This window comes from Lichenostomus cassidix, chromosome 6 (genome assembly GCF_008360975.1).
Source record: "Lichenostomus cassidix isolate B80296 chromosome 6, HeHo_3.0, whole genome shotgun sequence".
Lineage (NCBI taxonomy): Eukaryota > Metazoa > Chordata > Aves > Passeriformes > Meliphagidae > Lichenostomus > Lichenostomus cassidix.
Genome location: NC_139487.1, coordinates 17,244,716 through 17,270,234, shown reverse-complemented (window position 1 = coordinate 17,270,234; position 25,519 = coordinate 17,244,716). Strand labels below are relative to the sequence as shown.

Below are 25,519 nucleotides of genomic sequence, written 5' to 3'. Positions count from 1 at the left end.
ACTATATCGGCATTTTATGCCCTTTACCATGAGAGGATTCTCAGGCAAGTTAACCCTACTTGGGTTTTGTGATAACAAAAATTATTCATATTCTTAAAATTAAGTTAGTTAACTTTGATTTAAGAAAATTTGTGTTCAGAACGACATTGTTTGTGCAGGTGTTAAATGTTGCAAATTTAATAGGAGAGGAAGGAGCTGCTGGAGGTACAGATATGTTGGTTTTGTTCTGGTGGAGAGATCAGGCATTGTTCTTGATGTATGGTATATAATTCCCATCTCCTAATGAAATATCTCTCCTCCTGTGTAGAAAGATCTTGAGTCTATGTTGCAGTGGATCTTGCAGCACCACCTTACAGAGAATGTCTTCAAATTTGGGTTGTGTGCAGAGGCAGCTGTGTTACTGCTGGAAATGGTTAGATTCACTGTGGACAAGGTAAGTGTTTTATTTCAAGGACAGTGCAGTGTGAATAGCCAAACAAAGTGACCAGGTGTGACAGATGCCAGTGGCAGCCTTTACCTGTTATCCCCTGTTCTGCTCTGCCCTCAGAGGACAACACTGAACATGACAGTGAGCAGGGACTTCCAAGGGTCAGAACAACTACTGTCCTGGTTATGGAGCACAGGATGTGATGGGCTCATTTTTAAGAACTTCTGAGTATAGAGACAGATCTTGCCCACAGCAATACTCATTTTTTCATTCTTGATGATGATATGTCACCTTTCTGGTTGGGTGTATCCTCAGTCTGCAAGGTGGGGGTTGGCTGCTTGTGCCTTGTCTGACTTCTTTGTGGCTGTGTCATGTTTGCTAAGGAGTACCTAAAGATGAACAAAAATGAGCTTTTATGAATGAGAGGAATGTTGCCTTGACCAGATGCATATTTATCTGTGTTCAGCCTATTGCAGATGCAGAAGCCTCCTGGGAGATTGCCTATCCAGGGATTGTTATTGAGTTTCTGGGCTTGGTCTATCACAGTTATTTGCAGGACCCTGTGTGGTACTGTCCTGACTTCTTGAAAACTTTGGCTACGGTTGCTTTTCATTCAGGACCAACCAAGGTATGTGCATATGAGCCAGCACAAGCCCTTCAGATGGGAGATAGGTCACTAGGAGGAAAAAAAATCAACTTACAGGAGACTGAGTTAAGATGTATTGTTGTCTGCCTTCACAGGGAGGGTCTGAAGGCCTTTTGACTCCTGATGGTCCAGCCATTGCTGAAGGGAAAGGCTGTGCTGATCCCTCCTCTCTCCCACTCCTACCACACCCTGCCAAGAAACAAGTGTGGGATTTTGTGCAAGTCCTCCTGATGGACAGTCTTCTCAACATCCCAGCAAACAAACAAGGACATCCCCTTGAGCTGCTTCTTGAGGTTTCTTTTATCATCAGGCTTTGCTGTTTTGCCTTGCACTGGGGGTGGAAAGACAGGCCAGATCCTGCTAGCAACCTAGTAAAAAAAGTGTTAACAGTGACAAAAGGAAATGACTTTTCTAACTCCTGTGCATTAATGTGAACTAAGAAAATGCTACCCCTGGAAAACAAAAAAGTCATTTTTCAGGCAATGTTTAATATTGAAGAAAGGTGTGAAAAAATCCCTTAGTTATACCTGCTTTTAATTAGAGCAGCCCCTGAATTTGTTGAGAACAGAAAATTTCACATGGAGCATCCTGTGTACTGATTTTTGAGATAATAAAATCTCAGTTCTCACATAAAAAAAACCCTGTCTCCACTTTAAGTACCGATTAATACAAACTGTAGCAGCTGAGTCTGGATTATAGATTTCAACCCTCAAACCACTCGAGAGAATCAGAGTAGTCTGAAAAAAGGGGAAAATGAAAAATTTAGGCTTCAGCTCCAAATGGTCAATAGTCCAGGTGTCCCAGATGTAAGTTCTGATGCAGACTTAGCTCAGTAATACAAATGGTAATGAACATAAGCTTGACTGCAATTGTAATGAGTTAAATCATCTTATGGAGCAACAGTTCCCTAAAGGTTTATACAGTACTATCCCAAGGTTTGGTGCAATTAAAAGAGAGTATGGATTTCTGACTGTCTGAATCCTGAGCCTGCTAATGGAGCTGAATGTCCCTGAGGACAGGACCTCTTGGGAACCACCTGTGAGGCAAATTCTGGACCCTTGCAGAACCTTGTTTCTCTCCAGTGTGCAGAGGGCAACTGTGCTGGCTATCAGCTAGATGGTCTAGTCCTATGTATGATTTGCTGGTTTTCCAACTAGGGAATGCACTTCTGCCACCTTATCTGTTGTCCAGTAGCTGTCCACATATGCACTCTTCCTGAAAGTGAAGTTGAATTGGAGTTCCTGTTTTCCTGCTGTACTAATATGTATGCCATTACTATATAGGCTTCTCCAGAAGATGCCACCAGTGAGCAGAAGAGACTTTTTCAGACAAAAGTTCTGCTCTCTGCTATGGATGTCTTCCAAGGCGAGAAAAAAACAAGACCCAGAGGTGAGTGGTGAGAATCAGATTGTTTAACAAGCTGATATTTAGCATGTAGGTGTAATTGCTAGAAAGGTTTGGAAACAATAATTAGAAGGACAGTCCAGCTCAGCAGGCTTGACTGTCCATTCTGTCTTGCTGTATGGCTGTTTGCATAAATTATTATATTTTTATAATTTTTTCTAGAGAGCCTCTTCATTTTTTTCTTTTTGAGAACAGCTTCTGAGTATTAAAAAGGGACTGTTTAGGAAGAAACCTAGGTTTGTCCTTGAATGCTTCTGGAAACAGCCCCAATAACTTAGTCGTTGCTGCTCTCCTTTCTGGGTCATTAGTTGGACCAGTCCTTCATTACAGCATTTTAGTGAGACTGGTTCCATCCTTAAGATGGAGCTGTCATTTCCAATCTGAGTAAGGTGTCTTCTAAGACATGTCCCAGCTCTGGTACATTATGGCATGATGTTCCTTCTCAGCTCTGTTAACTTCATATCTCACTTTTTTTTTCTTTTCAGCTTGTTATGGAATAATCAACCCTTTTGTATCCTCTCCAGGGAGCAGTGATCCTCATGGTACTTCAGAATCAGCTGCACCTGTATCCATGATGAATATGGCTTATTTTGTTCAGAAGCTGGTTGAGAAGCTGAACAGCAGAATGTTTGCTGCTGACCCCAAGCAAATCCTGATCTTCATTGCCAAACAGATTATGTGGGTGAGTCACATTTTCTTTTTCCCTAACTTTTATCAGGATGTTGTAACATGCTGTTTTACACTGAGGTCGTGATACTGCAATTCTGAAGAAGATGCCTGTAATCCATCTGGTGGTTGTTATTATTGCTGTTTTCTTGCATGAGAACGTAACAGCTCCAAATTATAATTAGAGATAGATGGTGCAGCATAAAGAAAGGATAGTTAATTCCTTTGTGACACTGTCTGTTGGCTATGTACACATTGCTGAACAGGAATAAATTAATTTTTTCCATAGTTCTGGGAACTTCAGCAGAAATACAGAAAAACAGAATTTTTATGTAACAGGTGGTTTGGTGGGATTTTGCTGAAATAAATTTTCAACAGCTTAAATGAAGTGGGAGGAGCAGATCCTTGGGGAGAAAGTTCTTTAAGCAAGCCAAGTATTCTGCTGTTTTGTGTTTTCACAGGTCTTAGAAAGCTCTGCGTCTCAAAAGGAAGTTTTCCTCAGTGCCCTGTACAGCTGCTTAAACAGAGCCATCCTATACTGCCTATCCAGACCACAACAATCACTGCCTGAACAGTTTAATGTCCTGAATACTCTCCTTGTTCTGCAAGAGCAGTGGGATATTATTTTTGCAACTTACAACTCAAATAGTAATTTTGTCATCTGCCTGATGTACTGCCTTTGCCAGCTGAACTCGGGCAGGTATAAATGTTTATCTCATTATAATGTTTGTTTATATCTCTATGCTGTACCTATGGAAGTAGGTGCAGAGAGGGATATGTCACAGGCAATACCCAGTTTGGGGAATTACTAGAAGCTGAGATTGAGCTGAATCCAGCATTTCCAGCCACTTACTCACTTTGGAGTAGTTACTGCAGTTAACAAGCTTGAACTGATTTCAGTGGAGCTGGCTCACAAGCTCATCAGGAAAATGAGCATCTGGAAATCTTCCTGGATGTGGGCTAGAATCACTCCTCAGGCATGCAGGTGGCATTCTCTGGGAATCTTCATGGGGTAATTTAGTGAGATTTTTTTTTTCTGATCCAGTGTGAGGGTATATTTAAAACTTATATAAAAGTGTACATGGATCTTGTGATTTTTGTGTTATTGTTACTTGGATCTGAGCTGCAAAGTTCTGGTTGTTCTGACATTGGGAGTTTTGCCATTTGCCATTGGGTAGGGCTAGAATATCCATGCCCACTCTGCTGTTTCTTACATATGCTGATATACAAGATGTACTCTTGTAAGAGTACATATGTTTCTTACATATGCTGATATACAAGATGTACTCATGTAAGCTGGGGAGTTACTTTGGAACTTTAGTTTTGTGGAAAAATGCAAATATTGGCCAGTGCTCTATTCAGTGTAAGGATGTTTCCTGTTTCAATGATAACCTTCTGTACTGCATTGATGGTCTGAATTGAATCCGTTAATACAGTATCACACCAGAAATGAGCTGTACTTCCTGAGATCTTTTCTGGATTTTTCCTATTGCAGTCAGATAATAATTTCCAGGCCAAAACCCTTGAGATGGGGTAAGGATTGCTTTTAACGAAGAGCAAAAACTTCTTTTTTTTTTTTTTTAAACTAAATTATAGAAGGGTTTATGTTATCCAAAAGCCAAATGTAAAAAATCCAGGAAATTAAAATTGTGGTATTTTAAAGAAAACCAGAAATAAAAATGGCAGCTTTGCATACCCAAGGGTTTGACTCTCCAAGATAGTAGGGCCTCTTTAAAATAATTTAATATGTTACTCGTGTCTATAAATGCTAGTGTTGATAGCAGTTCTGTGACCAAGTCCAGATTCTCTGGATGCCTTAAACAAGCCTGTTTCATTTATTTTGAAGTATTATCGCTGTACTGAAGTTCCTAGTGTCTTTTACCTACTGACTGGTAGATTGTGACACAGCCCACAGTCCCAAAGCAGAACTGCTGTTGGCCATGGTGATGTTCTCAATAATCACAAGTACATGATAATAGTGTCCTGATGCTAAGTTTGCAGCATTTTTTATGAGTGCTTTGGAAACTGAATGAATAATCATTGATACAAAAAACTCAGACTAAGCAGTTCAAGTGTAGGGTACAGCAAGACCTGCTTTCCACATAGCAGCAGATACAACTAGCGAAGGAATTTAGAGCAAAAAGACAAGGTACAAGATGCCCAGGGGAGGTGCAGGAAAGCTGGATGCAGACTGGCTACATCAGTACAGCCCTGTGTTCTATCTGATTGGGATGACTGGTAGATACAAGTGCAGTAAGAAGTGCAGGGATAAGGCATGAACAAGCAAATGATCTATAGGGTCACAATGACTGCTCCTTGACTTTGAAAACCAGACTGGCAGTGGTTAAGTTTCCACTTCCTGGAAATTCTGTGGTATTACCTGATGGTATAAGCCCTCAAGCTTAAAAAACTGATCTACTGAATGAATCAAGTAGGAGTGGATGTGCAGAAACACCTGTAGCTCTTTCACTGTCCTTAGTTTGTTCTAAGTCTGGTTTCCTCACCTGCCCTCCTTTTTTTTTTTTTCCTTTGTCACAGCTGTTCAGAAGGTTTTGGGGTGGATGCAAAACCAAAGCTGGCTTCTTATCACCAAATTTTCCTTGCACCCAGTGAAGAGGAAAAGGGCAGCCTGCCTACTCCAGATGATGGTAATTTATGGCACATGTTGTCTATGGCTTAGAGAGAATGAAAAACACCTGTCCTGAGCAGCCTGTGCAAGTGCCTCTGATTTCCTCTTTGGTGTATAGGCACTGCAGGCAAAAAGAAAGGAAGGTTATGCTAAAAAATTACTTGGGTTTGCATCAAGCCTTTTTATTCAAAAGTCACAGTCAACATCCTCAGGAGTAATGATATCAGTTTGGAGATCTCTCCTCCATTTTATGGCCAGTATAAGTGGCCAGATACGTACTATTTGTAGCTCTATTTCTTTTTTCAAGGCCCATACAGACTATGTCTGTTACATGCAGAAAGAAGCATGTTGAGCATTTAAGAGAAACACAGAAAAAACTTTGGGTTGGATTTAGTGTGGTCAGTCAAACCAAACAGTAGAGCAGTGTTCTCTATTTTTTATTATTTAATATATATTGACTTGGTTATGATGCAACCAAATCAGTCTGGTTCGCAGAAAAATAGAGCAAAACAACTCAGGACTTCCTTGTTCACTATCCTCCTGCTGCGTCAAATTGTTTCACAACTTGGTTGGTTACCTTTGTCCTGCCATCTCCAGTGATGTTTGGCAACATAAATAAATGTCCTTTATGTGTTTTAGCATTCTATGCATGATAATAAGATCATCAAAATTCTGCTGAAATGGTTTTCCAAGGCAGAAACCAGTTAAAACATTGTGTCACTCCTACATGTTTCTTTCAAGCAGTTGAAATATCATAAATGTCCTGTTTTCTCTATTAGATTATCTAGTCTGGTTTAGAATCTGTGGAGGCAGTTACTCTGGACAGAGCTGTTCCAAATGAAATGTTTTTTCTTTACCTGTTGCTTGACTTGAAAACACAACTGATGAATCTTTTTTTTTTTATTTTACTTTTGTCTCCTAGTCCGCCAAGAGATTCTGAGAACAGTAGAAATCATCTGGAAGCAGCTCATTTCTCAGAGGCGGCAGGCTCTGGAGGACATTTACAAGATGGATCTTTCTGTAAAAGGAAATGACAAGGAAAGGGACATGAAGATAACAGAGATCACTCCTTTGTGGGAAGAAATTATGACGAAAGCTTGGCAGCACTTGCTAGGTCTCTGTTCTTTTATGGAACACTCACTGTAGTAAGAAAAGACGTTATGATAAATGGGGTGCCTGGTGGAAAGCTGTCATTCCTTGGTTATACCTTTCCTCTGCCCATCACCTGCTGAGAAAGCAGATTCTCAGTTTCTCTCCTTAAGGGCTGTGATTGCTTTCTCTGTAATAACCCAGCCCTTCTCTAATCACCTGGTGATGTCATAGGGCTCATGCTGTGCTGCAAGAAAGAGAAATCTCCTTAGATGATTGTATCCTATAGGAAGATTTAAAAGGGAGAATATATGGTTGAAGAAGGGCATTGCAATGTGTGTAGTGCTGCAGTGATTCACAGTTTGTCTGTGTAATGAAAATGATCTGTGCTGACCTCTGTGAGGCTTTTAAATAAAAACTTGAGAAGTATGTGTTTGATCAATTCTCATAAAAACAAAAAAAAATTCATCTGGAGTGACACACTGCCGTATTGTTTTGTCTTGTGTAATGGATAGAACCCCTCTATCTTCTGACAGGCTCAGAAGGCTCAACTTCAAGTCTTACAAGCTTTTTTTGTCTGTTTTGGCCTACAGTATCTGAAAAGAAGCTTCTCCAGAATAAAGCAGGGCCAAGCCTGTCCCAGAGCAAGCACAGTTCCTGGAGTGAAAGCCTCTCTTCAGCTATTAAGTTCATACCTGGCCGAAATGCAAAGGAAATGTCATGCAAATCAGAGGTAAATTTTGCTCTTTGTCTTTTCTGGGTCTGTCATTGTTTTGCCTTTTATATAGCTCTGGAGAGTTTGTCTGGATTTGGGAGGCTTCTCAGTGTGTCTGTTGGTTGACATGTTCTACTGTAAACTAGACACCTATTGCAGCTGAGGTTCCTTTTCGAGGCTGCTAGAAATAATCACAAAGAAATAGTGACCTGAAGAACTTCTCTTGGCAGCCTGTTCGTATAGTCTATTAATGCAGACTTTTTGCATAGGGCCCAATTATGGCAATTGAAAGGAAAAACCTAAGCAGCCTGGATATGTTTGTGCTTACAGGGCTTACAACCTGTAATTAAAAAATAATTAAACAGACCCCAGGGCTTACAGGGCTCTGCTTGGGGTGGAGCAAGGTGAGGAGATGCCAGCTTTGCTGCTGCTTTTGATTTGCATTACCTATGTAAACCTTGTCCTTCAGGCACTGAATTAGTAGAAAGGCTCAGGTATTACTATAGTACTGTCTTTACATTTCCTACTCAATATGAAGTATTGAAGGTCCAAATTTTAGTTTAGCCCCTAGAGATAAGGAAAGAACTCTTGGTATATAATCCATGGATGGGGTTGTCGAGTATGCATAATTCCTACTGTCAGCAGTGAAGGTGAACTATCTTTTCCATGTGTGAGCTCCTCCTTTGCTGAAAGAGAGGGCCACTTCCATGTTTTTGCTGATCATTTGTCAAAAATGGAAATAAAAAGCACCAGATAGATGCTATTTGTTCAAGTGTACTAGGGATAGAGTAACTAGCTATAGTATAGGGCACAAGTGCATCGACAGAGTACTCCGAGCTTTAAACCAAGCTTGTGCTACTGTGATGCTCAACGTATTAAAGGCTTTTTTCTCCTCCTGAGGAGACAATGAGTCTAGTATTAGCATCACTTTAGGGATCCTTAACCTTCTAGGCTCCAGCCATGTGAGATTGCAGCTTTATGCCAGGTGATGCCTGGTTCACTTCCAGGTGTGTTGACCAGGAACACTATGATACCTAGCTAATATGTCTGATAGTACCTTACTGAACTGCAAGGTATTTTTCAGCATGCCACAGAATCCTTCTCATTCCTTAAAATCACTTTGCTGCTTACAGAGTGAGCAAGTTCTTCCCAGGTACATATGTATACTGTGATGTCATACTACAAGAGTGTCGACTATTTGCCCTGGGGTCTGTTTAATTATTTTTTAAAATTAATTTTGATTATTACAGCTGATTACACCTCAGTGAGCAATGTAATTGATATTTGTAAATGTATCCCAAGGAACATTTTGTACAACATGCTTTTTGCTGTTGAAGGTTAAAGACTCTGTTATTGGTTTTTCCCTAAATATGCCCACATCATTAGTTCCTCCAGTGAAAAGGTTGCCATCTGGAAAAGGCAGCACGGAGACATTATTCAGGCACAAGTGCATGAAATTGGTGTTTCTACATCTTCTGTCTCTCTTCTGCAAGGAAGCTGCTTGTAATTAAAGGAGCTGGGTTTGGAAGAAACATTACTCACTTGGTGTTATTCCTTATCATGTCAACTACTGACAGCTCCACAGCTCTGATAAATTGTTCTTCTAAATGAGATATGAAGCTACAGTTCCAAATGTTCTTCTCCCCTTTCTTCTCCCCGTTTCTCCCTCCAGCCTGTCTTTCAGAATTTGATGCACTTTTTAGAGAGGTGAAATCTAAGAGGAAGTAAATTTAGTTGCCTGTCAACAGCCCTCTTCCTTCATACACTTACTCACATTAAAAAACTTATATTAAAAGTATAGAGTGTTTGTGCTTCTAACTCATTTTTTTACCACTTTGGTAGTCTCTTTAAAAAATGCTGCAATGTTATTTTCTATCACTTTTTGTGTCAGGTGACTTCTGTGTTCACTAATGGCCTCTGTCTTCACTACTGCCAGTTACGGACTTACATCCTACAGCAATAGGCACCTGGTTGAAACATGGAGATTAAAGGAAAAATAACAATAGAACTACATAGTGCAGAACAAAGAATTTAAATCGCATGGTAAAATAACAACATGTGCTCCTAACTGAGCAAAATTTAGTGAGAGAAGTGCAGAAATTCTTCCAGGAGTTCAGAGGTGTGCCTAGTAGAAAGAATAAATGGGTTGTTTTCTGGGTTATTAATTTGATTCCTTTATCGATTGAAAAATAAAGGGATGTTGAAGCAGAAGTAGTATTTGCTGCAGATTACAACAAAAAAAAAACAAGCAGCAAAACACTCCTTTTAAATTTTTCCCTGTTGTTATTTACCAGATAGGAAGTGTACTTTTGAGACCCGATCCTGAGTCTGGAAAAATAAGCAAAATTCAAAGTACTCTCTCCAGCAAAGGATCAGGCCCCATGTTTCCGCTGTACTTTTGCTCATGTTCTTCATCATCAGCAAAGCCAATTTCCTGCTATTTGGTGGCAAGTATGAGAATTAGTCATCAAGTGCATCTGTGTTTTCTGCATATTTCTGAATCTATTGTGCTATCTAATGCTTTGCTTGTGTCTTTGTCTAGGAGGCATGATCAGTTAGAAAAGAGAGTGTAATTACATTTCTGGTAGTAGAATGGCAATGATCTGCTTGGGTAATTGCTGTTTTGTACTTTCTTGGAAGTCTGAGCAGTCGTGCAGGAGCAAGAGGAGCACTGTACAAAGCTGGATTTTTTGATGCTTGCAGGTGACAGAGTTCGGCAAATCTGCCAGCAGGGAGGTCTGTAAGACTGAATACAGTGCCAAAGGTTTTCAAATCACTGACTTTCCTGTTTCAATGTGAGCCTTTTGATCTCTTGATCTTTTTCGTCCTTCCCCCCTCTCCCCAAGTTTTGCTCTCAAAATGTAGAATATGTATTTAATTTTTAGGTTAGCAATGACTGTGATTGTTTTTGATATCATCAAAAAGCTGCAAGAGCAGCAAAGGACCACTGTAACAATTGTATTTCAGTCAACTGTAAATCAGTCAACAGCTTTTCCTTCTCCTGAGGTTCTTTACGAGCACCATATTTCTAACTCCTGTAAGACACACTGCCTCAGAGCTGTAGATATAGCTATTATTCTTTACATGAAATGCAGAGCCTCCTCAGTTTTACCGGAGGCCTGATCATGTCTGTCCTCTACTGTTTTCGTTGATTAATTGCATTCCTCTATGCCAAAGGCCCATATAATGTGAAATAGAAAAGGTCTTTTTAATCCCAGTCTTCACTTGTAATTGCAAAGCCAGAAACTTTACCTAAATCTTTTCCTTACCAATCACTCAGTTGGTCTTTTATCAGCTTTTCAAGTTAACTGAGTTAAAACAAGCAAAAATTTAATGATATTTCTTTGAAAAGAACATCATTTGTGTAACATGTTTATCTTCATAATAAAAGGATAATTAACATCACTAATTATCTAATTAAGTTCATTAACTATCCACCAACAGTGCACCGTGAAGTTGACATTATGTTCTTCTGTCAACAAATGCTCTGATTTCTTAGGAAGTAATTAAAATGTAAATTAGCATGTCATTAAACGCACAAGGGAACTTTGGAATCAAATATTCATTTCAAAACTGCTTATAGCACACTTTTTTTTACTTCAGTGAAAGCAGGCACTTTACTATTAATGATGTATATTAAACAATTTCCATTATAATATTATTGTCTTGTTAAATAACTGGCTCAAAGCTAAATTACAGCATGCCATAGCAAGCTGAAAAAAAGTTTCTTTAACTTTGAACAAAAAATTTTCATGTCCTCTTACACACATGTCACACACTGCTCATTTATCATTTTCAGATTGTTTGCAAGATCATAAAGAAATAATTCAACAGGTCAGTGTGAGATAAGAATTGCATGAAAACATAAAATACAGAGCTATTTCATATTACGTGATACAAATGACTAGACTTTCTGAAATGTAGGGGAATAATTTCCCCCATTCACTGAAGATAGTTGTTTAGCTGAGAATTGGAATGTAACTGTATGATGAATACAAATCTTTAGGCTGACTCAGGTGCACAGGTCCCTCAGTCTGTCCCCTAAAAATTCAACAGAGGTTGCTACAGGAGATGGCGTGTGATAGCACAGTGCTATCACAGTAGAAAACCTATCCTAGCAAAATTGTTTCTTTCTTGATTTATATCAGTTTCATTTCAAAACCTGAAACGTAAGAGATATGACTTACAAATTTTTTTGTGGGTAGCTCTTCAGAGGGAGTTTTCCTGTGTTTTTAAACTCAGTGGTCTTCTGTGGGAGGGAAGTCCCTTCATTGAATTACAAGTTGTATGGAAATGTTGCCTGTTACTTCTCCCGCATATTGTTTTAAAAGTAAAATATACTTTTGCCTTTCAAGCTAGAGATTGTGTCTGGGTCAGGTTTAAGCTTGGATATAGGATTTCGGCAAGTGGAATTTAATATTTAAAGCTCATCAAAGTCTCATGTTTCAGGAGCTGCTGGTTGCAGAGTTCTAGTTTCCCATAACAGAGGTGCTGCCAAATGAGTCGAATGGTGTTAATGTGGATGAAAGACGAGTTTTATTTGGTTGCAGAAAAACCCTAGAAACAATTGCTATCCACTGAAACATCTTTTCTTTGCTGAATACACAGACAAACAATTTTTCATATTTCTTGGTTCAAATATGTCTGTTTTCTTCCAGTTTTTTGATTCAGCATTTTATTCATCATGATTTCCGAAAGAAATGGTTTGAATTCAAAAGACTGAAGTGTCAATTTAAACTGAAAAGTAAAGAACACAAAATCAAGGGAGATTCTAGAAATCTCTGTGAGATTGACTTAGATATTTCTTCTAAGTGAGGGCAGAGGTTGCTAACTGTGCTGAACTCTGTGACCATTCATTTCTTGTTGCTCTCATCTTTGCTAGCCAAATTAAAAAGTTTGCTTGTATCTATCTGTATTCTATTTATGCTTTCTGCTGCAGAGCAGCTTGAACTACATGCACTAAAAAACTCCAGAAGTAATCCTGTCACCTTTAAATTTAAGTCATTTTAGGAAAACTGGTATTTTTATGGGTCAGGAGAGAGATGTTTCCTTTTTTCGTACTCTGACCTCTAAGCATACACTGATGTTTACAGAATTCTTTCATCAGCCAAAGGATTAGAAGGGCACATTTTGCTTAAATAAAAGCCATGATTCAAATGTAATCAGAAAATGCCAGTGCATGAGGCTGCTGGACAAACGCATTTACATAATAGTGTGTAATAAAGCCCTAAGTTACATACACCTGTAGGACTTCAGCATTTTAAATAGAAATAGGAAAACAGTGAGTAAGAACAAGTGAAGGCAAGAAGAGACTCCACTGCTATTCCCCATAATACTAAAGTCTGACCTTTACCTTTCACTTCAGAGATAAAATCTAATACCTCTCCTGTAACAGGATGGAAACTGAGTCCTCAAGAGTTTGAATGAATTATCCCAAAGTCACAGAAGCCATTCTCAGCGATAGGAATAAAGAACAAACATGCTTTGACTCACATTGTGCTTTTTGCTATTAGGAGGCAAGTTATCTCTTCTCCCAGGAAATAATCTGTTCAGTAGTATCATCTGTTGCAGGGCTGTGTGCATGCGCGCACACATACAGACCTGGGGTTGCTATAGAAGTAGACTGGCTTCTGCACTGCCTGGGCTTAGCTGATAAATACAGTGTGGAAGTCTCATCACATGTACACACCACACTTTGGTTTACCCTTTGAAACCCGTCCCTGTGTGTGGGTACATTTATGGTGCACTGAAATATGGAGGATTTTCTCATTAGGTCTGCTATTCCCCAAACAACTGGCAATGCCAGGAATCCATCCATGATCCTTAGGAGCAGTTGGCACAGTGCATTAGCCTCCTAGTGGGTTGAGGCACGAAGCTTCCATGCAACACTTAACTGCTGGAACTCAGTCTGTCGAAAAGCTAAATGAATTTTGGCAAAGCAACAATAAAATCCACACAGCAATAACAATTTTGTGATTCAAAAGAACTTGCAAACAACCCTCAGTGTGGAGAGTGTATGTGAAGGACTAGGATAAACCACTCTTTAATCTGCTAAGGAAAACATTATCTGCCCTAGCTTAATGATTGTTACTTGAGGAGTAATGTAACAATTTTTCCTCTTATGAAATGAACCTACTTGGTGCCAAGTGCATAGTCACCTACTTGAAAAGTAATCTGGTCTCAAGATGGGTGGCTTATTGTTTGCACAGAGTATCAGTGTACCTGGTCTCTGAGTCAGATTTAGTAGCAGGAGCAGATTTGGAGATGTTCTGCACTTTGTCTCTATTTGAATTGAACAGGGCTGGTGCACTGGAGACTTCCCCCAGCTCTAGTAGTTTACCATAGCACTCAAATGCTTCTCTGTAAAGCTGCCATGATAATTTTAATCCTGTCCTCTGCTAGCGAGCCTGATGAGGAAGGGATTGATTGATTTAGCAAGGAAGGACCAGGAGTTGTGAGCATTAATTGCACGTTCTGGTTAGATGTGTGGAAAAAGGAGGAGCATGATAACTGCCATGAATAAAGAAGATAGTTTTCATATCTCCAAAGAGTTTAGGCTCAAAACTTTACTGACAGTCTGGCTCTGTGCCTGTGTAAGTCATAGTGGTTCAGGACTGTTCCATGAAAACTTTATTGTCTCTAGATGATGCCTGCAAAAGTCATTTGCCTTTGTGAGAAACTCTCTTCCTCCTGACTATGTCACATCCCTACACTGGCTAAGGCATGCAGTTCAGTGGACAGAGGTGGGATATGGGGCTGCTGAGAAGAGCAATACTGCACCATAAGTGGGTGCCATTTAATGTTGAGCCGCCAGGAAATATATGCTTAAGAAAAACTGAACAATTTCCTCTTTATAAAATGGCATTTACTCAGTGTTCTATTTCATCTCCTTTTCTGTTTGATTCCAGATGTGAAGTGCACCACATTGGTATAATGTAATATTCTTCATTCTAATGATGCAAATTTCCCATTTCCTTCTTTTGGAGTCATGTTCCATAAAGATTTTAAATATTTTTAATTGGCATTTTTGAGATTCAAGTGCTGCATATATGTTGTCTGTGTGTTGATACCTTTAATGTTTGGATTGAAAGCGGGTCTGCCCCCCTTCACTAGCAGACAGCCTGTACATAAAAGTTGTGAAATGCATGCCCAAGCATATCCCTAAACACAGTGATTTCTTCAGTCAGGGTCATCAGATTTGTTTCTGTCATGCAAAAACTCTTTGGCACTGCCACTGACACAGCAAGGGGTTTAAACATTTGGGTTTTCCTTGTGTCTCTTACAAGTCCAAAATTATTTTGTCTTGAAGTTTATTTTCATGTATTAAGAGTTTTGGCACATACTTTTGCGTGCATGTATAGTCTGTAACAGAACACATAAAAAGAAAGCTTCCAAGTGCAGAGGCCTGATGACATAATGTTTCTTGAGGAAAGAACTGTGGTACATGCAGTGTCTGTATCATGCAATATGAGTTTATTATGGCAAGCCTGAATATTTATGAGGTGCGGGAGTGTTAAGTGATCTATATATATTTTCAAAAATCAGACATAAAGCATTCCAAAGCTCAGTAGAGTTTTGTTAACTTATAAGTCACACCTCAATCTTTTATTTTTTTCTTTTCTTTTTTTCTTTTCTCATTATAAACAGTCTCTCAATTGCTTTAGTTGAAAGAAGTTATAGAAAATTCACACTCTGGATTTCCTCAGTGCTAATCATTTTCTCCCTTATTTGAGGACTCAATGCAGCAAGAGAAGAAACAGGTTTTGAGTCTGTGATTGGTTTTGGTTTTTTAATAGGAATATAACTTGTAAATTCTATCACATTTTCAAGCTCTAAATATTGGCTGGGGAATATGTGGCAGTGAAATGATCTGATTCTACTTACAATGGGATTGCCTAAGGCTGCAAAGTAGAGAAATCTGTATAAAAAAAGACTTAAAGCATGGTTTCATACTCAGATTTTTAAGAAAGGGTTGATCAAAAAGGCCCTTTAGTATGCCTTTCCCTAAAATGCACCTTATATTTCTTACATTTAAACTTGCTTTTCTACATATGAAACTCAAACCTTATGTAACACTACATTAATGATTATCAAAGCTGCCACGCTCTTGTTCAAAAAAGCTTTTACTGTGGCACTGTTCTATTTACTCTACTCCATAAAAAGTTGCTCTTTTGAAGGATAACCACCTACAATTTTTAATAGAATCTGTTTATTTTTTAGAAACTTGTTTGCGCTAGTTGTTAATTAAGCATTACAGTGTAATTGTTTTGACTGAACACTTAGTAAACAGTACCCTGGTCTATGTTCTCCATGTTTATTGGATATCTTTTTCAGGTTTTGCTTTTGTGTGTTGGTTTGGTTTGTGTGGCTTTTTTTTTTCCTTCCAATCACAGTCCTCTCCAATTTTGTTAACTGCTCATTTCACTTTACAACCAGATGGTTTTCCTGTGGGACCAACAGGGACATGTTCATCTGGTTGAAGCTGGCTAGCTGTAGCTCATTTGGAAGCCAAAGTGGTTAGTCTTCAGTTGACCAGATGTAGCAAGCAGAATTTTTTCTTCTTAGGACTGTTCATATGTTTCAAGTGCTAGGAGCTGGGTCAGTGAGAATCTTTGCAATATGGGCTTTGATCTTAAGGGTCTGACTGATGACTATGAGTGAAATACAGACAATGTGCAACTTTGAAACAGCTGCCAGTAGAGCAGTGACTTGGCTTGAATAGCCTGTGAATATCTAAAATGGAGGTATTGGTTTTCAGTTCTGAATGGTTTTGTCTTAAGTCCACATAGAGCTTGGATCTCAGTTCTTCTCTTATACTGGGACTGGTTTAACAGCAGAGAGATGCTGTTGCTTTCTAGGTCAGCCTTTATGGGAGTTTTATATGAATTATGGAATAGTTTTGTGAGGCCACAACTGTGATTACAGGTTTAATGATGCTTTAAACAAACAAAAATATAATGACTTTCATCAGTGTAAAACAGGAGCTTCCTGCAGGGAAACACCAATAAATGTGACTTCGCGGCAGGGTTACAGACCTGGCTAGCAGCCAGCAGTAATCAGCACAACACCCAGGCCTTGTGTGTTAACTTAATTAGGGTCCAGTGCAAGCAGCAGCCAGACAGTTTGCTGCAAGTGATCTCTGCCAGCGTGGCAGAGTCCATGCATTTGAAAGTTACCTACCTGATGCATGGCTTTAGGTAGTAAGAGGCTGGGACTTGGCAGCAAGTTTAGCTTCGTGCTGTAACTCCCAACAATCTCACCTTTGTCAGGGAAGTGCAGCTGGATGTGACAGCTTTCATATGGCACTGGGGGCACTCACCTCTCTTGTATAATCTCTGAGTAGCTTCTGCCTTCTCTGCCACATCTAATCCTCAGGTATTTATCAAAGGACATGCACTTGTGATACTCTCTGTAATGCACTTAATGGTCAACCATTCTTGGTTCCTTTATTTTTTTTTTCTGTTTGTTTAATGCTTCAGCTACACACTCAGCCTTTCCACATTCTTTCCCTCTCCGATTAGGAAAAAAAAATGTCTGCAGTAACATTGTGGAGCAGAGGGTGTTGTTATGGATGTCACCTTGCACTATCACAGCTCTAAAAGTTTCCAGTTTTGGAGCTAGCTCAGACATCCCTGCATTACAATCACATTAAGTAGTGTTTTTATACACCAAGTCACTTTTTGCCAGAGGACTTAAGCTCCTAAATCTCAAAAATGTGTTAGGAAACAGTTAATTTCCTGTCTTAAGAAAGAGGACATGGACCATACCTTTGTTTGGACTTTGTTTATGCAGAAAGGATCAGATGGATCACTATAGATCCTTACCTCAGTCGGGGTCTCTACAAGAGATAATTGTCATTTATGCTACTTGCAGCACTAATTCAACTCCAAAAAGAGCAGCCCTAAATTGTGTTTGCTGTTTTCTTTCTCCTTCTGAGAAACTTCTGAGTATTTCCACTAATGACCTTTGTTAAGATCATGTCCAAGTTTATATTCCCTGTGTAAGTGAGCAACTTGCTCTCAGGTGATTGATTCATCACTACACTGTCTGCAGAGCCATCAGACTTGCAGACATGCCATATTCCTTAATTGTTCTAATAAAAGACAGAGCAAATAATGCCTGCTTCTGCCCCTCACAGGATTTACACCTGCAGCACCTTAGTGCAATGTGTTCTGATGTTTCTTCTAGGGATTTGTGTCATGTATGGAACAGTACCGAAGAGTTGGGCAGGAGCTGTATGCATCTCTGTACAAGGACCACATACAGGTACAGGACAGGAACACTGGGCAACAAATTGTTGTTATTTAAGGGTTACTCTTGGACTACCCTGAAAGACTGAGTGTTTTAGAAGTGAGATTAATATTGTGCCTAAAGAATTGCTGAGAGTTGATGAGCCAACATTCCTTTCCTGACATACCACTGAAGTGTAATACAGCATCACTCAGAAATTGGATTCCCCACTTTATTTTCAGGAGTGTCTTTTCCTTTGTTTAAATTAATTATTCTGCTCTTCCAATGGCAGAAATGAAAATGAGGATTTTGGCCTTTTTTTTTTTCCCTGTAGTAGCCAATAGAGCTTTTAAAATAGATCTTAAGCTCACAGACAGTAAAATGACAGAGGTATGCTTCTGTTTCAGGTTGGGCCATCAGAGACCAACAAACTTTTGCCTCTTTGAAATTCTCACCTCTTCTCTCCTTTAAATTGATATTTTAATGCTCCCCAACTCCTTGCACACAACATCTAAGTAGAAATAATTAAATTTATGCCTTTGTCAGAGAGAGCATAGTATTCTTATGACTGAGACATTCAAACTGTTTTCTGTGAATACAGTTGTTGCCATTTGTCACACACATTTGCCAGAAAAAAATGGAGTGAATAAAAATCTCTGGGATGTGGTTCTCCTGGTTCACTGCTTTTGATTTGAAAATTTAATGAAAGCAGTCATTTTCAAGTTTGTGACATGCTTATATTTTTCACTATATCATCTAGTCAGACTATCACTAGTTTATCACTAAGAACATCTCCTGCAGCACACTTCCAGGGGTGAGTTGGACTTGTTTGCTAGGTCTGCAGCACTCCCTCTGCAGTGGTCCTATCTGGTGGGTTGGTAGATTGCTCTGAATCACTGGGGTGGTGCTACTGCTGGCTGAGAGGAGGGAAGTGTCCAAAAGCTGGCACAAAGTGGTTCTGTCCCACAGATGCAGCAGTGTGCTTACAGCAAAGCAGCCAAGGACTGGATGATACTTGAGGAGCAACTTTTCTACAGAAGGGGCCCATGGAGAGACACCTCACAGTCCTTAGAGCCACGATGGATTCTTGATTGTTTTGAGGGGCCTTCGCGAATGAGGAGGAGGATTCAGCATGTGAACACCAGAGTGACAAGGATGCGAACAAAGAGTGAGGTAGAAAGCTTTTGCAGGAGGTTCATAATTTATGTAATAGTTGCTGGTGAGGTTATAGAATTACAGAATCATTAATGTTGGAAAAGAGCAAAGAGCTGCAAGATCATAGAGTCCAACCTTTAGCAAATACCTTTCCTCTGGTCCTTATCACCTGACTTCTCAATATGCTGTTCCATGCACAGAGAACCCACTGAAGGGGACTGGTTTTGAGAGGTAAGAAAGGCTGCAATAGAACAATTTTTCCTCTGCTTGTACAAAATCTCTCCAAACAGGTGACAGTGTAATCTGTCCATACTCTTCTGCTAATAATATCTCAAGATATAGTGCTTCCCAATGTGTGCAGCAGAGTCCAGTTAGAAGGCTGCACTGTCCTATTATTCATATGCCTACTACTGCTGCTGGAAGCAGTGAATGACAAAAAAGGGAAATGGGGTGGTTTAAACTAAGATTGAACTGTGTCTGTGGGGTATTTACTACTGTCTGTTTCTCTAATGTCAAAGTGCCAAATCCTATAAGAGTGCTGAAGCACTTTAATATAATGTTCCCATATCTAGGGCATTTTCAGCTTTTATGTGCTTCTTGGGTTCTGGCAGTTTTCTGTAGATTGAGTGGTATGATTTTTATCCTGTAATTGGCCTCATGCAGGGTCTTCTTTGAAAAGATAGTAGTCCTTTTGCTGAATTGTTGACATTTGTTCCTTTGGGTTCCTTTCCAATGACTTTTTTTTCCTTTCCAGTGAGTTTATTGAATTTCCAAGGCATTTATTTGCAACTTCTAAATCTGTTTTTCTCTGCCAGCAAGGTTCTGAGTTATGTTTACCTGTCTGCATGTTCCACTCTAGTCACACCTTGTCTCTTTTCAGGTTCTCCTAGCAAACAGAAAGGAAACAACTTCACCTGCTGAAGTGAACCCAGGTAACCTTTTAGGGCTAAATTGCATCATCAAGTCAGTGGACGTGAACAGTCAAAGATAATTAGAATTAATGTATGGAGTTCTGGGTCACAGTTTAATCCAGAAAAAAAAATCCCTTATGGTTGGTGCTCTGGGCTAAAAAGTCACTGTAACATCTGGGAATAAACTGGTGTAATTTTTATAGGTGGTATTTAAACTGTCTTCAGAATTTGCTGTTCTCTTGTTGCCACCTGAAAGGTCCAAAGCAGAAAAGGTATTTTGAAATGAAAGCGTTGGGCACTTTTGGGAACCTTGAAAGCTCCCAATTGGTTCAACTGGGAAGAAGTGCTATTGAAAATATGCAGCATTGTACATGCTGCATATTTAGCATCTAGCAAACACATGAATGGAGCTCATTGTTTTAGTCTCCAAACAAGATGGAAGCACCATGTCATTTCTGCATGAAGTTGTTACAATCAGCCTCAATAAGAAGGCTAACTGTGCCTTTTCTATCTGCGTGCATTGCAAGTTTTGAGTTTGCAAAACTTGGGACACAGCTTGGGCAAGATATGAATGATTTGTCTCTCTTTGGATTTTCTTAAGATCCTGCTCAGTCCATGTCCCCAAAAGACTACAATTTTAATTTTTTCCTAATTTCCTAATCTTCCACGATTATAGGGATTTCGTTTGAATTATGACTGAATGCAAGTATCTGTCTTTGGTTCCCTGAAATGAGCATCCTTCAGCAGTCACAGATTTTAATTCTCTTGTCTGTTTTTTGCAGATAAATAGTGCTATTTCCCAAGGTAGAATATATTGAGTGAAAGTCTAAATTGCAAATGCTTTTGGTGTCATCCTGCTGCCACTAAAACTGCAATCTCTTTTATACTGATATAGGAGAGCTGATGTTAAATGGAGCAGAGAGGGAGATGGATCAGAGGGGACTGGATTGTAACCAGCTAACATTCTTCCCAGCTCTACATGAAAGTTTCCATTCAGAAGACTTCTTTGAACTGTGTGTGGAGAGACAAATTATATTGCAGGAGTTTGCAGAGAGTGAAAAGGTATGAAAGATGAGCTAGAAAATTTTCTCTGGGGACATGGCATTTTAGAAGGTGAATTGGATGTGGAGTCCCATCTATTCCTTTCAGTCTGGGGTTCAGGTGGATTCAGTCTACAGTAAGTATCACTCCCTGTTTCCTTAGAGCAAATACAATTTTCCAACCTCTGTATGAATTCCTATACAGCCTTTTCGTGAAGAGCAATTAACATTAATTCCTTGAAGTAAGAGAAAAAAAATTGGGAATACCAACCAAGATATTCTCTTATGAGTCAGTATTGTCTGAATTTGCCCAAGACATGGCAAATTATGAGACTCTGAGAATTCCTGTTCTGCTCCACAACCTATACTCATGCTCACAGCAGTGCCTAGATCAAATTTATTTATGATCTCTGGAAGAGTGTGCCAGTTTTGTATAGGTTGCTAGTTCAGTGCTGTTCGCACGTCTTCTTGAAGAATACCAGAAAATGTTTTCTTCTTCCCTTCACATATCTTTTTCTTTCTGTCTCCCCTTGAGTACTGGACAGATTCTTCCCTCTAAGGCCACAGAAACTTTCCATGCTTCCTCTTTGATGCTTCCATCATGTGTTATCTAGTCAAAACATTTCCTTTCCTTCTTTGCACTTTTACTGGACTGGATGCCCTTCACCAAGGTTTCTTCCCACTATAAGGAAGAGGCAGGTTCAGAAACATTGTGGGGGGAGATGAGTTGTGGAGTAAATAAGGGTGACTCTTAGAAACATGGTAAGTTTGATGTTGTCAGTTTAAATGAGGAGGAGACCTGGTCTCATTTCCTGATCTTTTGCAGTGTACCTGCTTTTTTCAGTGGCATCATTCCCCCAGTGGCCCAGGACCTAGCATCCCATAGTGGAAGCCAAATACTTGTAGTATTTAAACTCAGTCATCACAGTGCTGTGATAGTTGTACATAGATATAGAAGTAGCTGCTTTATTTTAATGTCTCAATACCATCACCAGATTTTCTTGATGCTTTGCCAGTGGCTGGGGGTCCCACTCGCGCTCTCTAATATGACTTCCTCAGAGCTGTTGGTGCAGTCTGTCTATATAACAGAATTAATTTCTTTGCCCCTCGTTCTTTTGCCCCTTCCTCCCCATACCTCTCCCTAGCAGAAGGAGACAGGCATGAAAATGCAAGACATGTTTTCCATGCACTGATCTCATTTTGAGCCTTCAGGCTGTCTGTCTCTTCTCCATGTAACTCTGCAGGAAGCCATCAGAAATGCCAGGCATGTTTTTTTCCAGCAGCAGTCACTGCCTCGCCGAGCTGACAGAAGTATTAACAAAAGCAGCAGGGGGTGACATTAGCTGTCCTGTGCTCACTTAGTGCACCGCGGCCCTGCCTTGTCAGTGGCTGCCTCCTGAGCTGTTTGCACTTTAAGCAGGCAACTGGAGCCATATTATCTCCTACACTGCATCAAAAAATCATTGTGATGCTTTGGCACATGCAAGATTGATTTCTGGAACACAGAGATAGCCCTTGTCCAGAAAGTGGTCATGGCTTTATAATGTCACCCAGTACTACTTTTTTGTATTGCCACTAAACAGATAGCTTTGTACATACCCTGATGTGTGAGAGCTTTTTTCAGAAGCAGCAGATCAAATGATACTGACACTGTTTTTGGTTCAGATTCTGTTCCTCAGCAAGTTAATTCATGAGAATATGGGTGCGGGTGGGTTATTGCTATGCTAACATCAGCTAGTTTTTTACATTATTTGAAAAATAGAATAGAAACACATTTATCATAGGTATTCCTGTGAAAATAATCTTGAGTATTTAAACAATATAAATTTGCCACTTGACCTGCAAGAGAAAAGGAATATAAAGGAGAAAGTAAACGGATATAGTTAAAGCTAAAGGAAATTGCTGAGGGGTTAGTCCCTGAGTGGTGAGTCCTTGGGAGTGAGTGTGTAACTGTGTGTGTGAGTGAGTAACTGTTGTGTTTTTCCCTGGAGGGACCATGCAAACATTACTGGAGTCTGCAGGAATAGATGGCTAACCCCTACGCTATTTTTTAATACTCTGTGAAGACTCGTTGCATCTTCATACATGTAGTTCTTTTGGAAAGCTGGTTTTTGAACTCCAGCACAAATATGCTTTTAAGGCTGTTTGCTTAAATGCAACTGGAACATTAAGAAACAGCTCTTCTGAAAAACAAGAAAAAAACTTACGCCTTTAGCTTTAACTCCCTTGTACATCTGAATTAACAGAGCAATCAAGAGATGCAGGGCTTTGGGCAATACCTTAGACGGTAATTATTCAATTATTTTATGTCATGTTTGCTTCATTGATTAATGATTCTAGTAGCTTGCGAACTGGGTTTTGATGTGTTTTGACAGAAAATGGAAGTTTTTATTTAATTTATGATAATTTCAAGCTGCTTGGTGTTTCAATGCAAGACTGAATGTACAAGATTTGCAGGTACAACACTGTCCTGGTGGAGATTCTGTAGTACAACTCTGTCAGATCTTTGTTACTCATCAGCAGTAATATGTCACATTCCCCAAATGAAAAAACTCCCTCAGCTCAAGAGTTCATGTATTTCAAATAATGCAGATCTATTTTATAATTATATAAATTTTAAGAAATAATATAAAATTGAAGAAAGGGAATTGACACTCTTGACGGTTTCTGGTTGGAGAGCACAGAATACTTGAGCTTAGAGTTTCAGAGAGATACATGCTCTTTCCTCTCTCCCAAGGTCTGCTAATGTGCCCCTGGTCCTGCCTTAGGCGCAATAGCAAAGTGTTTATTTGTGCTACACCGTATTAATGATCATGAGCAGGCCTCCTAAAACCACACACAGTGTCTCTGGGTTTGATGAGGTGGATTTCCTAGAATTTCAGGAAATTCAGCTTTGTGTCTGTGGAGCAGCTTTATGCAACTGCCTGATGTTTCAATATTCAGTTACCTTCCTTTTGGGAAGAAGTGATCTTTTTCCTATTTAATTACTCTAGGAAATCATGTGGTTTGCTAATTCCCCAGTATTCTCAGTGCAAGCAAACATGTCTCTAACCATGTAATGGCAGGCACTCCAGAGAGTTCTGTGGTTGGCATATCCCCGCAGACAGGCATTCCTTTGGGAGAGGTGATGGAAAAATGCTACCTTCCTCTTAGAAGTCATTTAGACGGGAAAGTGATTGAAGAGATTTTCATGAAAAATTACCCACAGAAATCTCCCAGGGCTGGTTTTTTTTTCCTTAAACCCAGAATGAAGAAAACAACCTTCTGTGCCCACTAAGTGATTTCAAAATGAAGAGCTCAATTTGTTGGTAAAATAATTGCTTTTCAGTAAAAGTATTTAAACGTGGAAACAAGATTTTATTTCATTTACTTATGAATTTAATATTTATGTTATCCTGACAGCAAAGGCTAAAAGCTTGTGAAAGACTGCAGGTCTGTTTCAGCTGACCTGGGGATGTATTTTGGGATGGCAAAGAAGATTGTAGATTTGATTCCATAGTGAGGTTAGGAACAAAGGCAAAGAGCAAAGAAGAACCATACTTACTCTAGATATTATCATGCAGACTTTACATGATCTAGTAAAACCAATACCATTTCTGGGTCAATTTTGCATGCCCCCCCCCCCCCAAAAAAAAAAATACAGCTCCCTAGTTCTTACAAAGTTTGGTAGAGATAAGATCATTGAGCTCTTAAGAGAAAAACAGACTTTGTGATACTTCTCATACTTGTCAATCTATTCTCTTAAGAACATCACATTACATTTCTGAACAAGGAAACTTTTCCTGTTATGTAAACACCTCTCTAATCCCTTTGTATGAAGCCCTCTGGTCCTTGCAGCTTGAGATGGACTCAGCATGCAAAATTTTACACTCATTTCCGGACTGCGTGCAATTCGGGGTTGTGTTAATTTAAAGGGGGAGCTCAGCAGTGAGCAGTTTTCTTAGTATGTAGGGTAGTATTAATGTTTTTTGAATTTGGGAGCAAGTTTTTTCAGGCTGGGCTAATAGATGATTAGGTACTGCCTCCTTCCCTGGGAACAGAGGAGGTACTGGTTGAATGTTCCGGTTGGAACTGGACAAAAAAGTTGAGTTGACCTCGATCCTCCCAGTTGATTGCACTAACCAGTGTACTTTGCTTTTGGAGCTGAGTGTATATATAGAACATTTTATAAGCAGACAAAAATAAGGAATTCCATGCTTCTAAATGTAAGGGAAATTCTTTGCAATGAACTAGTGCTTGATGTAAAATCAGAACTTTTAAATTTCCTGTGACGCCTAAGAATTTCTAGTTTTTACTCTTCATGTATCTGTAACTTGGTATAGTATAAAAACATTAAAACCTTTGTTACCAGCCCCTTTAGCCAAAACAATTTCCTCTGAATTGAAATCCAAGGACACATTTGTTTCCCTAGAGCCTGAAAATATGTAAACAACAGTGGACTCAGGGGGAACAGGCCTGGGGTGGTTAACATCATTGCCTGAGGATATGATTGGAGAATTAAGGGCCAATCTGTTAATACAACAGAACTTATAAAAGGCGGGGAGCTCATGACCCAGCGTCCATTTTTGGGTGTAGCCTCACAAGGGGGCTTTGCTTGCCCTGAATGT

General features: G+C 39.5%; 1 protein-coding gene across 2 annotated transcripts in view; it reads left to right on the top strand.

Moving 5' to 3' along the window:
- WDFY4 (WDFY family member 4) overlaps positions 1–25,519 on the top strand; it is a 120,400-nt gene that overhangs the window by 50,122 nt on the left and 44,759 nt on the right. The window contains exons 32-44 of one of the 2 annotated variants that reach the window (XM_085065323.1): positions 308–433; positions 894–1,055; positions 1,169–1,366; positions 2,357–2,462; positions 2,963–3,159; positions 3,605–3,843; positions 5,682–5,791; positions 6,695–6,886; positions 7,455–7,594; positions 17,765–17,842; positions 18,776–18,979; positions 19,842–19,893; positions 20,768–20,934. In XM_085065323.1, the coding sequence (XP_084921449.1) occupies positions 308–433; positions 894–1,055; positions 1,169–1,366; positions 2,357–2,462; positions 2,963–3,159; positions 3,605–3,843; positions 5,682–5,791; positions 6,695–6,886; positions 7,455–7,594; positions 17,765–17,842; positions 18,776–18,979; positions 19,842–19,893; positions 20,768–20,934 (1,971 nt within the window). The remainder of the gene's footprint in view (positions 1–307; positions 434–893; positions 1,056–1,168; positions 1,367–2,356; positions 2,463–2,962; positions 3,160–3,604; positions 3,844–5,681; positions 5,792–6,694; positions 6,887–7,454; positions 7,595–17,764; positions 17,843–18,775; positions 18,980–19,841; positions 19,894–20,767; positions 20,935–25,519) is intronic. The other variant, XM_085065324.1, reaches the window with a different exon arrangement.